This window comes from Hydra vulgaris, chromosome 12 (genome assembly GCF_038396675.1).
Source record: "Hydra vulgaris chromosome 12, alternate assembly HydraT2T_AEP".
In the NCBI taxonomy this organism is placed as follows: domain Eukaryota; kingdom Metazoa; phylum Cnidaria; class Hydrozoa; order Anthoathecata; family Hydridae; genus Hydra; species Hydra vulgaris.
The window spans coordinates 7088218-7102801 of record NC_088931.1 but is presented as its reverse complement, the minus strand read 5'-3'; the positions used below and the strand labels follow the sequence as shown (position 1 = coordinate 7102801).

At 31.7% G+C, this 14584-nt stretch overlaps 1 protein-coding gene across 1 annotated transcript in view; it reads right to left on the bottom strand.

Moving 5' to 3' along the window:
* The window catches only part of LOC100208838 (peroxisomal membrane protein PEX13), a 28615-nt gene extending 15931 nt beyond the window's left edge, over positions 1-12684 (bottom strand). Inside the window, exons 1-2 of the mRNA XM_065811387.1 lie at positions 12572-12684; positions 10844-10950 (exon numbers count right to left, since the gene is read on the bottom strand). Of these exons, the coding sequence (XP_065667459.1) occupies positions 10844-10950; positions 12572-12651 (187 nt within the window). The 5' untranslated portion in view covers positions 12652-12684. The remainder of the gene's footprint in view (positions 1-10843; positions 10951-12571) is intronic.
* Positions 12685-14584: the final 1900 nt, after the last annotated feature.

Below are 14584 nucleotides of genomic sequence, written 5' to 3'. Positions count from 1 at the left end.
TTTCCCATTCTCCTTTACCCTAGAAGTCCAAAAATCACAAAAAAATATTTGTATCTGCATTGAAACAGATAGATGTAAATATTGGTTTTTGACAGAAATTGAGCAAATAATATATCTTTATTTAACAAGTAAGTCATACAGTTTTAAGAAAATAAATCTTTATTTAACATGTAATTCATACAGTTTTAAGTTGTTTTTTTGTCATCTCCTTTGTGAGCTTTTTTCTGTTGTCTCTTGCAACTAGCATTACATTTTGCTTTATGGCCTCATATTTGTGTGAGTTCACAAAATCTTGAATTAACCGAATATTTCGCTCTGCACAATCATTGACAATCATACTGTTTTTCGCAAATGATATGAAACTTTTAAGACTAGGGGTGTTTTGGTCCTCAACCCAACTCTCCACTTCAGTGGTGTCTATGTCTGCAATCTTCAATAGAACCCAATTCTGAGGCCAAACAAAATCAAACAGCTCAGTTGATTCTTGTATTGTTGGAAGTTGAGGTTTGCCAACCTTGAAATTTTTTTGGCACATCAAACTACAACAGTATATTCAACATCTTTACTTTTACTTCATAGTCTAAATTAGCATCAGCAAGAGCTAATAAAACCAGCTCCTCAGTAAAATACCATGTGTGTCTTTGCATACTTTTGAGTAGAGCATGTCCCAGCTCTGGATATTGCTTTTTAATATGAAGCACTTCTTTAAAAGCATTAAGATCATTGTTTGGAGCATTGTTAGTAAGACATGCTTTCAAAAACCATGGAGTATAGCAGATTGCAACAAAGAAAGAAGCAGTTTCCACCATGGCTTTCTCTTCTTCATTCATAACTTTAGATTCTTTGAAGTCATTGTTAGTTTAAGAAGATACAATGCATCTGCTGTGAATCTTACTTCATGGCAGGCTCCGGGTTGGTGAAGAGAGAAGTTAGGAACTTCTCCACCTAAGTAAAATACCACTAACTCACACAGCTCCTTGTAATCACCTCTTGAAAAAGTACCCAACGTAATAGCTTGCTCTCCAAACTCTAGGGCTGCTCTGGCTGTGGTATGTAGAGGAGAACCAACTTCTAGTTTACTCCAATCAAATTTCACTAAATCATATATATTCAGAGATTCTTTAACATCTTGCCATCCTTTTTGCAGTTTTGTGTACAAACCTCTTCTTGAACCCTTTGTTTTTTCACCTGTCAAAGACTCCATGAAGTGTGAAATATAGACTTTCAATATATGCCTCCTGCACATAAACCATAAAAGTGGAACATCTAGACTGGAGGCAAGAATGACAACAGCTCCAGATAATATCCCAGTATTTGATGTTGTAGTGTCACAATATATAGCATAAATTTGATCTGTAATACCATAGTATCCAAGCATGTTAAGGAGAACTTCATCTTGATCACAACCTTTGGAGCTCTTGGCTTGAACCACTCCCAAGAGTATGTCATCTGTATCTTCTATGTCTGGGGAAGTGACATTTACAGCTATTCTTTCAACTGTGACAGTTATGTTCAGCTGTTCTTCTATCTATATTATACCTTCAAATATGTCCTGCCTTATCTGATCACCTAATCCTTCAATTTATTCAAGCCTTTTTTTATGGATTGTGCTTCTTGATAAGTTGATTTCATCCAGATTCACACCACCTTTTTTACATATAGCTACTATAATTGAAGTTTGAGGTCTTATGTCAACATTATATCTTGCAGCAGCTACAGTTGTGCATTTTATTAGTTCTTCAGGACTGATATGTATGAAAACCTTTGGTTTAGATTTATGTCAGATATTTTCCTTATCAGAATCTTCTTCAGAGGATGGTTCATTATCAGATTCAGGGTCAGAATTTTCATACTCAAATTTTCCTGAATTCATGCATTTCTGGAATTTTCCTGTTCATGCATTTCTGCTGGAGCAAAGTATGTATTGGTTTTCTGTTTCTTTGTTTCTTTTATCCTCAACAGTCTCTGATATCTGTTCTTTGTTAACCATGTTTTTTGATAGTTTTTGTCTAATTCTTCTGAAATATATTGTTTCCTTTCACCCTTTTGGTCTTTGTAGAAAAGCAAATCCTCATCTTTTGCATTCTTAGAATGAAGACGGTCAGAAGCAATTTTATCCTCAATATTAGGAACAGAAATATCAAAGAGATAGTTTTTTTCCTCAATAAAATCCAATTGCATCTTTTCAAATCTATCTTGACTTGAATCCCAGTTTAAACTGTGTAATTTCTGCACCTTTTTATACTTCTGATCTAGCTTTAGAAACTTTTCTCTTACAGAAGCTTCCTTCAATATGAAATCACAAAAACCAGCTTTTTTCCAGATTTCTATTACAGATGAAGAAATGCATCTTTTACTTGTTGTAGAAAAAGGTACATCTCTACAAAGTAAATGAAACCCTACATGAGCTTGTGGACATGCAACCAGTTGCTTGGTTGGTTTGAATCTTGCAGATCTAAAATAAACAAAAAACATGAGCCGGATTTTAAAAAGGCAAACATGAGAAAATTTAATGCTTTTGTTATTCTGTCACCTTGTTGACCAGACATACTCCAGATGTCTCAACACACTGCCAACACCTGGAAGTTGATTCTGTGGAAGCTCATTTAGTGGGTATTTAAGAAGGTAAGTCAGCCTTCTTGGGTCTGTATAGAATTCTTCCTCTTTTCTCCATTTACTTTTCTTTTACACTTAGTTCTTCCCATTTGATCAAAATTGTACTTAATAATACTTAAGCAAATACAAATTAAATGAGATTAGTAAATATTATTTCACAGTGATAAAATTCGAAAAGAATATAACACAAATCTTAAACAAAAAACTTTAAGAACAAACACAGCTCTAATTTAAAATCTCAGCATGCACCAAAGTGAATATTAAAAACTGTGCACACTTGTACTGTAAACTGCGTACACTTGTATTATAAACTGTATACACTTGAATGTGTTGTGTATACAGTACAAAGTGAATGCCTACTCCAATAAGCACAAGAAAATATTAAATGTAATGATCACAAGCTTTCTTACTAGGAGTAATATGCATATTGTAACAACAATTGGAATTTTACAAATTTTTTAATTTTTACATCTATCACTTTTACAAGCGTAAAATTAAAATTTTTTATATTTTTAGAATCAGAACATCAAGTAGAATGTGAAAAAACACTAAGTAAAAATTCTTTTTAAATTTTGAGACCCTAATGTATATAGTTCAAATAGGTTGTATACATATTACATATACTAGTTCAAGTTTGGTCATCAGGTCAGGTTATCCTGCTCCTGGTAACATGCAACTCAGTAGAATCTGCTTCATGTACTGCACCCTTGTAGGATACACCTTTTTAGGCAAAGGCTAGGAGATGCCAACTCTGACCTAAAACACCCCCTGCCTTGGGGCTCTTGGTTGAGTAAAGGTTAGAGAAGGTGTATCGATGAAAATACTCAACTGGGCAGATGTTAAATGCATCCGGCTACTGTCTTGTAGAAAGCCTCCTTGGCAAAGACTTTAGGGGTAAACAGATTCTATCTGTTGACCAGCCTTGCACCCCTTCTTCATCTATTAGGCTGGCGCAAATGCATTTTTAATACATTGTTTCCAGTTTAGGATGTTGAATGCTGGATCTTCTTGACTCAATGCATGGGTTTTGCTTGTGTCTCTATGACTACGCAACTCATTCTATTATCTCCTAATGAGAGTACAGCTCTAAAACTCTAGTTTTATAGTTCTGAGGCCGGCTGGTAGTCAGGTTTCCCGAACTTTGTGGTAGCTCTCAAAGAGACTGATTCCATCAACAGCTGAAAAATATCAAAGTATTAACAGTGCCATGTTGCGCATAGATGGTATTCCTTTTTGTACTTTTGGTATGCATTGCGAAGGCCACATTTGGAGCCCTTTGTTACGGCTTCAGGTTTATTAATAGTAATGAGGCAATTGCTTGGGCTATTAAACAGTGTTCTGAGTACTATCAATGCTTTGAGTCAAGTTCTTCAACAAATTTAAAAATGAATAAAGTACCAAAAACTATATAACACAAAAAACCATCATCATCACCAAGTTCTCTAAATCTATTGTTCACTAACATTCGTGGTCTTCGAAGTAACTTTTTTTCTGTTGAGTCTTATCTCTTGCAAAGTTCACCAGACCTACTTGCTCTTTGTGAGACTAATTTGAGTTCAGCTGTCTCATCCTGGGATCTTAGTGTTGATGGTTATCTTCCATTAATTCAAAAATACTCCAATAGTCACTTGCTTGACCTAGGCATTTACATTCGTAAGAATTCACCCATTCATCGTGAAACTAGGTTTGAATCCACAGACTATTCTTTCATGTGCTTTCGTTTAGCACCACTACACTCTATTGCCTTTCTCTTTGTTCTACATGGCTCTCCTTCATCTCAAGACTCTTTTTGATGTTATTCCTGATCAAATTTAACAAGCTCTCTCTCTTTATCCATCAGCAAATATTGTTGTTGTTGGTGACTTTATTGCTCATCACACTAAATGGCTTGGCTCTAGCGTCAGTGATTCTGCAGGCATTAAAGCCCACAACTTTTGCCTTTCTCAATCTCTAACTTATATAGTCAACTTTCCAACTCGCTTTCCTGACAACCCGAATCATTTACCTTCTCTACTTGACATATGTCTTGTTTCTGATCCTAGTCAGTGCTCAGTTTCTCCACATTCACCCTTAGGTGCTTCTGATCACAGTTTGATCTCTCTAAAACTCATATCTCATTCTTCTTCATCACCTGAATCCCCCTATTATCGTACCTCTTACAACTACAGTAAAGCTGACTGGGATTCTTTCTGTGATTTTCTTCGTGATGGCCCTTGGGTGAAATCTTTCGCCTTCCTGTCGACAAATGTGCTTCTTACATAACTTCGTGGATTCAGGTTGGCATGGAATCTTTTGTTCCCTCTCGATGATTCCAGGTCAAGCCTCACTCTCCTCCATGGTTTTCCTCACACTGTGCTGCTGCGATTGCCAATCAAAACTGTTACTTTTATATTTATCAGCAAAACAATTCTCCAGAAAACAGACGTCTGTTTATTACTGCTAGAAACCATTGTAAAAAGGTTTTGTCTAACGCCAAACCCCGTTATTTTCAGGTCATGAAATCTTATATCTCATCTCAAAAATTAGGCTCTTGTGACTTTTGGAGAATCTTTAATAGTATTAATAATAAGGGCAAATCTTTAATTCCACCTCTCTTGTATGGTTCAGACTTTGTCACCTCACCTAAAGATAAAGCTGAATTGTTTGCTAAAAACTTTTCATCAATATTATCTCTTGATTCCACTAGTTGCGTTCTACCTGATATTGCCAATAAACAGGTTGATCCATTGCTTGACATTCGTATCACTCCAGCTTCTGTATCTAAAGTGATTTTCTGCCTAGACTCTTCTACAGCTTGTGGCCTGGACAACATACCTGTTATTGTCTTGCAGAAGTGTTCTCAGGAGCTGTCGTCTATACTCTCAAAACTATTTAACAAGTGCTTATCAGAGTCTTGTTTTCCAGCCTGCTGGAAAGCGGCATCCGTTATCTCTATCTTCAAAAATTCTGGAGAGTGATCTGATTCGTCTAACTACCGCCCCATTAGACTTCTTCCTATCATAAGCAAGGTTTTTGAATCTTTTATTAACAAACACTTAATCTCTTATCTTGAATCTAATAACTTACTTTCTGACCATCAATATGGATTTCGATCTTCTCGTTTTACAGCAGATTTGCTAACAGTAATGACAGATAGGTTTCATTGTACATTAGATAAAGGTGGAGAGGTTAAGGCCATCGCTCTTGACATTTCAAAAGCTTTTGATAAAGTTTGGCATGCTGGTCTTCTCCATAAGTTTTCTTCTTATGGTGTATCTGACAACATCTTTAAGATTATTGAATCCTTCCTTTCCAATCGTAGTATAAAAGTTGACCTTGATGGACAGCACTCTTTTTCTTATTCTGTACTTCAGGGGTTCCTCAAGGTTCTATCCTTGGCCCTATACTCTTTTTAATTTACATCAATGATCCTCCAGATATTCTCACATCTAAGGTGGCATTGTTTGCTGATGATACTACCATTTATTCTTGTCGTGATAAGAAACCAACACCCTCTGATTGCTTGGAGGGGGCATATGAGCTTCAAAAGAATCTCACTTCTGCTACAGCATGGGGCTCACAGTGGCTGGTGAACTTCAATACAGATAAAACTCAATTTTTTTCAGCCATTCGATATCGCAATAAGTTAGATCTTCCTATATTTATGAACAGTGATGTACTCAATGAGTCATCAACCCTTCACCTTCTAGGATTAACTCTTACTTCCAATCTTTCTCGGAAACCATATGTCAAATCCATTGCAAAATTAGCATCTGCTAAGGTTGCATCTCTTTATCTAAGCTTGACACTTTCTTACTCTATTTCTCTCTGATTCTATTCTCTATCTCTATAAATCTCAAATCCGGCCTTGTATGGAATACTGTTGCCATATCTGGATCTTCTAATGATACCCTTTCTCTTTTAGACAAGGTGCAAAAACGCATTGTAAACATAGTTGAACCTGCTCTTGCAGCCAACCTCCAATCATTATCACATCGTCGTAATGTTCCTTCTCTTTCTCTTTTCTACAAATACTATAATGGGCACTGCTCTAAAGAGCTAGCATCTCTTGTCATCTACTAAAATTCATTCTCGTGTTACTCGTCATTTAATTAAGTCTCATCCTTTTACTGTGACTGTTCCTAAGTGCTCCAAAAACTCTTATTTTACTAGTTTTTTCCCTCGAACATCATCTCTTTGGAATTTGCTTTCTTCATCTTGCTTTCCTGATTCATATAATTTGCAATCCTTTAAGTCGTCCATCAATCATTATCTTGCTCTGCAATCTTCATCTTTTCTCTTCCAGTAACTTCCAACTTTAATTAGTGGTTGCTTGTAGTCTTGTTGAAAGCAAAGATGTTTAAACAAAACAAACAAACAAAAAAAGTATTTAATATAGGTACTCGTAGGTTTCCCAAATTATGTGACACTTTTTGTACAAAATAAAAGTTATAAATATTAAAATTTACCTCATTATTTTAAAACCAAATTATAAGTCTATTATAAAGGCTGATCTTTACTTTATATTTTTTTCATAAAGCTTTACTGTTAAATTGTTTAAATATATTAACTAATCCCGTAAGCTCATAAAATTTTAAAAGTTACTGTTTACTATAGCTATGTATAAAAAACAAAAATTTCACACTATTTTTAAAAATATTTTTTTTATTATACATGAAACTGCAACTGATTTTTGTGGTTTTAAAAGATACTATTATACTCAAAACAATATTCAAAAATTTAAATGAGAGTATTACAGATATGTTTTATTAAATAGTCTTGAATATAATAAATATTTATTTTTAAGGTTTTGTACACCACTGTGCAGTGCTAACTTAGTTCTTCAACAACTTCAACCAGTGCTAACTTAGTACTTTAACAATGACTTTTTAATCTGTTTCTTTTGTATTTACAAAAAGGATTGAAAAACTCAAAAAAATTTAAGCTTTAAAAAGTTCATTGCTGCAACTGAAAGTTGAATTACAAGTGTACTTAGATGAGTCATTGATAAACAAGGATTTTATATACTTGAGTGGCTAAGGAATGTTGGAATTAGATTACCAGTTATACAATTTTTAGCATAAGATGTTTTGTCCATTCCACTCTCTATTGTTGTTTTTAAGTCAATCTTTAACACAGGTGATAGAGTTCTTGATAAATATTGTAGTCTTATTAGGCCAAGCACATTGGAAACCAATCATTTTATGATTGGTTATGCTTAAAAGCCATTATTCACAAGTTCACAGATTGGTGAGCATGCTCACTACATTGAACTCCAAGGTAGTATAGTTAATATCCTTGAACTTTAATATTCTTTATTTTATTTACCAATTTTAACTTTCTATTAACCAGACAAAATGTGATCACTCCATGTGACCTCTCTACAATGTGATCTCTCCATAATGTGATCTTTCAATAATGTGATCTCTCCATAATGTGATCTCTCCATAATGCGATCTCTCAATAAATATCTTTTAATGAAAAAAAAAAATGAAAAAAGAAAAACACCTTTATCAACATGAATCAATATGGACAAAACTTTGTTTTTTATAGTTCTCTTTCTTCCCAAGACTGCACTTTTTTAGATGTAATTTCTGATCAAATTGACCATGCCCTTTCTCTTTACCCCTCCACCAATACTGTTTTTATTGGTGACTTTAGTGCTTATTACACTGAACTGGCCTTGCTGATACTAAAGCCTATAACTTCTGCATTTCTCAATCTCTTACTCAGATAGTTGACTTTGTGACTGTTTTCCTGACAATCCTAATCATTTACCTTCACTCCTTGATTTATGCCTGGTCTCTGATCCTAGTTTGTGTTCAGTTTCTCCTTTTTCTCCTTTAGGTGGTTCTGACCATGTGATGATCACTTTAAATTTTTCATCTCGTACTTCCCTTTCGGACTCACCCTATCATCACACTACTTACTACTACCCTAAAACTGACTGGGATTCTTTTGGTGATTTTCTTTGTGATGGTCCTTGAGCTGATGTCTTTCCCCTCTCAGCTGAAAAATGCGCCTCATATGTAACCTCCCGGATTCAGGCAGGAATGGAAACTTCTATTCCTTTTTGTCGGTTCCAAGTCAAGCTTCATTCTATTCCATGGTTTTCACCCTCTTGTGCAGTTGCTATATCTAATCATAATTATTTTATTCATCCTTTTCAAAAGAACAACTCTCTTTAGAACAAACGACTATTTATAATTGCAAAAAATTGATGTAAAAAGGTGCTGTCAGATGCTAAGTTCCATTATTCTCAGCTCCCTAAATCTCGTATCTTATCTCAGAAGTTAGGTTCTAGAGACTTTTGGAAAATCTTCAACAGCATTGTTAACAAGGGTAGGTTTAACATTCTATCTCTCATTTACTGAACTTATCTTATTATCTCTCACCAAGAATGAGGCAGAACTATTTGCAAAGAATTTTTATTATAATTCAATTATCGAATTTTATGGCTATTCTTTTCCTTCCATTCCAATTAAACAGGTTAGACATTCAAATTACTCGAGTTTCTGTTGCTAAAGTCATATTTTGATGAAATTCTTCTACAGATTGTGGTCCAGACAACAATCCTGTCACAGTTTCACAAAATTGTTCTCCAGAACTCTCTTCAATTTTCTCTAAACTATTTAATAAGTGCTTGACTGAGTCTTATTTTCCTCTAGATAAGTCTCAGGTCAGTCTTCTTTCTGTTATTAGCTTTGAGTCTTTGATAAACAAATTTCTCACATCCCTCTTGAGTTAAATAACATACTGTCAGACAATCAATTCGGTTTTTGATACTCTCGCTCTATGGCTGACTTTCTCTACAGCTCTTCTAATGATGCTCTTTCTCTTCAAGACAAGGTCCAAAAACACATTGTAAATGTAGTTGGATCTGCTCTATCTGCTAAGCTTGAGCCTCTTTCCTGTCGTCATAAAGTTGCATCTCTTTATCTTTTCTATAAATACTATTATGGTCACTGCTCAAAGAAGCTATCATCTCTAGTTCCATCAACTAAAATAATTGACTCATCATTCAACAAAGTCTCATTATTTTACTGTATTTGTCCCTGCATGCTCTTAAAACTTCTGTTTGTCTAGTTTTTTTTCCGCCACTTTAATGCTTTGGAACTCTCTCTCATCTTTGTGTTTTCCTGACTCATCCAACCTTCAACTTTTTAAGTCTTCTGTCAACCATTTCCTTGCTCTATAACTCTATTCTTTTTTTCTAGTAACTCCCAAATTAATAGTGGTTGCTTGCAGCCTTGTTGGGAGTAAATCAGAACTAAAAAAAAATTGTTGTTATCTGATGAGTTTATTTAAAAAAGATTGTTTTTGAAAAATGTTTTCTGACATTTTTCAAAGTTTTTATTAGCTATATTTTTAAATAATACTATAAAAAGGAGAAAAAGTGCAAACTTATTCAAAAAGCTTTAACACCTTTTTTTCTCTTTAAAAATCCAGTAATAGCTACATTTTATGATGCATTTTCTAATAGCTAAATGCTTAAATTTGAAAGTAATTTCATCAATTGCATTCCTCCACTTAATGTGATGGCTGAGTAAAACTACTTTAATAACTAATTACCATATACTTCTTGCACTTATTAGACCTACACCAGACATACCAGATCGATGAGCATCTAGTATATAGGGTATTGATTCAGATTGGGTTCGCTGATACCCAACCTAAGCCCAAATATAAAACTTAACTAATGAACAGCCCTAGACATGCCTCATGTTAAACTGGACAACAGGAATAATGGCATTTTTCTCTGTATGTAGAATCGACTCATGTTCTCTGTGTACAATTCAGTCAATAAATATAAACTTCATTAAACACAAAGTACAAAAAGATAGTATAAACTTTAGAAAATAAATTGATATAAGTAATATTTTATTGTATACAAATAAATTGATCAAAGTTTCTTTTAGTCTTTAAACTTTAAGTAGCCACAAACAAACAAGAATTTTATTTATTTATGTTCTAATCATTAAAAAATACCTCATTAATCATTAAAAAGTTTTGATGGAAAAAAACCTAAATCTTAGCCACTTCAAATGGTCAAAAATATAGTTAACAGTTACAAAACATAGAAATATATAAATTATTACTGATTTAGCTCAACACAGAGACATTAATTCAGAACAATATTTTAGATCAAAGCACACCAACATTTTATTGCTAACATCAATTTTTACAATATTATATATGCACAATGTTGAAATACATATTTTACCCGCATACTTTATAGTATAATTACCTAATGCATATGGTGATTGCATTCCAATGGTTGAACTGTAGTTATTATGCCTAGGTGGAATTTGAGGTGGAAAAGACTGTGGATCATCTGATAATCTGTATCCAACTCTAAATTTAATTGACATATATATATATATATATATATATATATATATATATATATATATATATATATATATATATATATATATATATATATATATATATATATATATATATATATATATATATATATACAGTGCCGGTTTTAGCACTACCAGCGCCCTGGGCGAGATTTCTACGGCGCCCCTAGCTCAATTTAACCCCATTCAAAAAAAAGGCAAAGGGTAAAATAACCAATTAGTTTCGGCCCCTTTATATTCGGTGCCCTGGGCCATCGCCCAACCAGGCCCTACCCTAACGCCGCCACTGTATATATATATATATATATATATATATATATATATATATATATTAAAAAATTATTTAAAATTAAAACTAAACAAATTATGCTGATAACAAAATTAAAATAGAGTAATAGTAGTGAATGTGTTTAATGAAAAAATTCATTATTTTACAAAGTTCAAAAACTGTGTAGACTCTGAAAATTATACATTTGAGGATTACAGGATACTTTTTTCTAACTACAGACCTACTTAAGCACACAAAACAACTTTACAATAGATAAGGCACACTATTAGTTGAATGTGCTGACCTTTACACTATATTCCTTGGTTTTACATCTAAAAATACACAGATAGAACAATAAAGAAGTTACATAAAACTATAGCTTACAAATACTAATTACATCAGATAACTGTTTTTGAATAAAGATAAAAAATATTGAACATTTTTTTTAGAGAGTCAAGAGATTTATAGAGGTAGAAATAGAATCAAAAGTAAAATGTCAAGCACAAAAGACTTTTTTATTTTTTTTACTAAATTAAATACTTAACATCTTTTAAACATCTGGGATTCTTTGCTAAAAATGATTTTAAATCAAATTTTAGACTGTTTTAAGGCTAATTTGACAATTTAAAACAATAACAGCTGTTATGGCACTTTCACATGCTCTGTATCAATGTATATGGTTGTTATAGCAAATATTATTATACTATTGTAAATACTTTTACAATCTTTTTAATGTTTTAAAACTTAGAATGTTTAGAAGATATTTTTAAAATGTTTAAAAAATATTCACAATGTAATTTTCAAAACAAATGCCAATTGAGGCAACCGTTTTAGATACTAGTTTTACAATAGATTTAATATTTGAGATAAAATAAAAATAATAGTTAAAAAGTAATGATCACAATGTAAACAAATTTGGACCTGCTCTTGCAGCCAAGCTAGAACATGTTTCATTTGAAACATGAAAGTTGTGTTTCATTACAATTTCTGCTCAAATAAGCTATTATTTCTTTTTACTCAAACAAAAATGCATTCTTGTATCACTCATCATTTATTTAAGCCACATATTTTTACATTGATTGTGCATACATTTTCTCTTAACTTGTTTTGCCTGGTTTTTTACTAATGCATCAGAACTTTTTTTTAACTATTTGGCTTTTAGTCAGCTGCTTTAGAACTTCTAGCTGCTTATTTTGTTTCCTAGCTTTATTTCTTTTTTATTCTACCAGTTCTCATTTTAAATTGTGTCAGTCAGAAGGCTGTGCTTCTTTGGAATAAATTTGAATAAAATTCATATATATTGATAAAAAATGATCAAGTTAAAAAGGATAGTTCTCACCCATTCTCTGATATATCATTTGCTAAACTTGTTTCATTTCTTAGCATATAGTTAAGTTCATCTTCCTTTTTTGTAGTCATTAATACCTTTAATATATATACATATATATATATATATATATATATATATATATATATATATATATATAGATATATTTTAATATATATATATATATAAATTATGTTAGTGTATTCTACAGAGTGCTCAATGTTCTAAAAGAACAGAGCAATAAATTAGTAAAAACACTAATCTAATTTTTGCTTACTTAAACACTATGTTTCGCCATCAGTAGGTTCATCAGTAAGAATTTTCCTGATTAACCTACTGATGGTGAAACACAGTTTTGAAGTAATCAAAAATAATATGAGTGTTTTTACTAATTTATATATATATATATATATATATATATATATATATATATATATATATATATATATATATATATATATAATATATATATATATATATATATATATATATATATATATATATATATATATATATATATATATATATATATATATATATATATATATATATATATATATATATATATATATATATATATATATATATATATATATATATATATATATATATATATATATATATATAATATATATATATATATATATATATATATATATATATATATATATATATATATATATATATATATATATATATATAATATATTATTATTATTACTTTTATTATTATTATTATTATTATTATCATTATTATTATATAAATTGATATTAAATATTTGATATTTTATCAAATATCAATATGATTTAAATAAATATTAAAACAAGAAATTATTAGGTAGGTTATAGCGAAAACGGTAAAAAAAATGTTTTTTTATTGTTTTTAAAATCATTTTTGACGGCCAATCAGTGATAAACGAAAACGGGCATTCATTTTTTTATCAGACGCCAATCTCGTCCATGTGATGTGTGGAAAAACTCAAAAGCACCAAATACATTTTTAAATTTAGGCGAAAAAAATCAATCGCTAAAAACTGCAGCCCGAAATGTCGAGACCTAGAAGATGTTATGCAAGCTCCTTCAGAATATATGTTCTAGATTTAAAATATACGTAATTTAATTTATTGTGTGTTAGAGTGAGCCTAAATTCAACCCCACGCCCAATTTTATAGGAGTAGGGCCTCTCCTGCCGTATATACTCAATGCATCAATCTTGCTCTATATACAAAATGTTTTATTAATTTAGAACAAAAATTATAATTTTACACAATACTTAAAATCAATGTGTGGGTGGGAGAAGTAAACCAACTTGTTCTAACTATTTGAATGGAAGAGAATTTGACATGCTTATTTGTCTTTGTACTTTCACATTAAATAAACATTTTGAAAAAATATTTTTATTTGAAAAAATGAGCTAGATTTCTGAATTATTGAGAACTGCCTATACAGCTCTTTCTACCACATTATTGACAACCGCCAAGTTTTTAATAAAATTTAGAAAAGCTAAAATATCAAGACCAACTTTCCACAAAAGGGTACAAAGAGCCACTTGGATGCTCATTAAGGGTACAAAGAGCCACTTGGATTGATGCTCATTATGTTCAAGATTATAAAAATTAGCTAATATTAAAAACCAACCAAAAAGCTATCATATAGCGAATCAACATAATCAGCAAGGGTTCTTCAAACAAGGCAAACTCAACCTCAACCCTTATAAACCCAGTTTTTTTTTCTTCCTTTTAAAACTATAGACTTTAAGTGTATGGTGTTGCGACAGTTACTTTGCTATCTCTTCTTTTAAGCTATTAGGTAGAGACTCATTTGTGTTAGCGAGAGCAAAGATAATTGTTTTAGGATCTAAGTAACAACTGTGTTTTTCTAATCTGTGAAAGACTATTGCTGCTGCTGGTTCAGTTTTCTCCTGGTGGATCATTTGCGATTTTAAGTGCTGCACCTGAAAAGGTTTAAAAGGGTTAGAAACCTAAATTATTGAAAAAACAATAAGCATTAAATTGAAAATGATTTT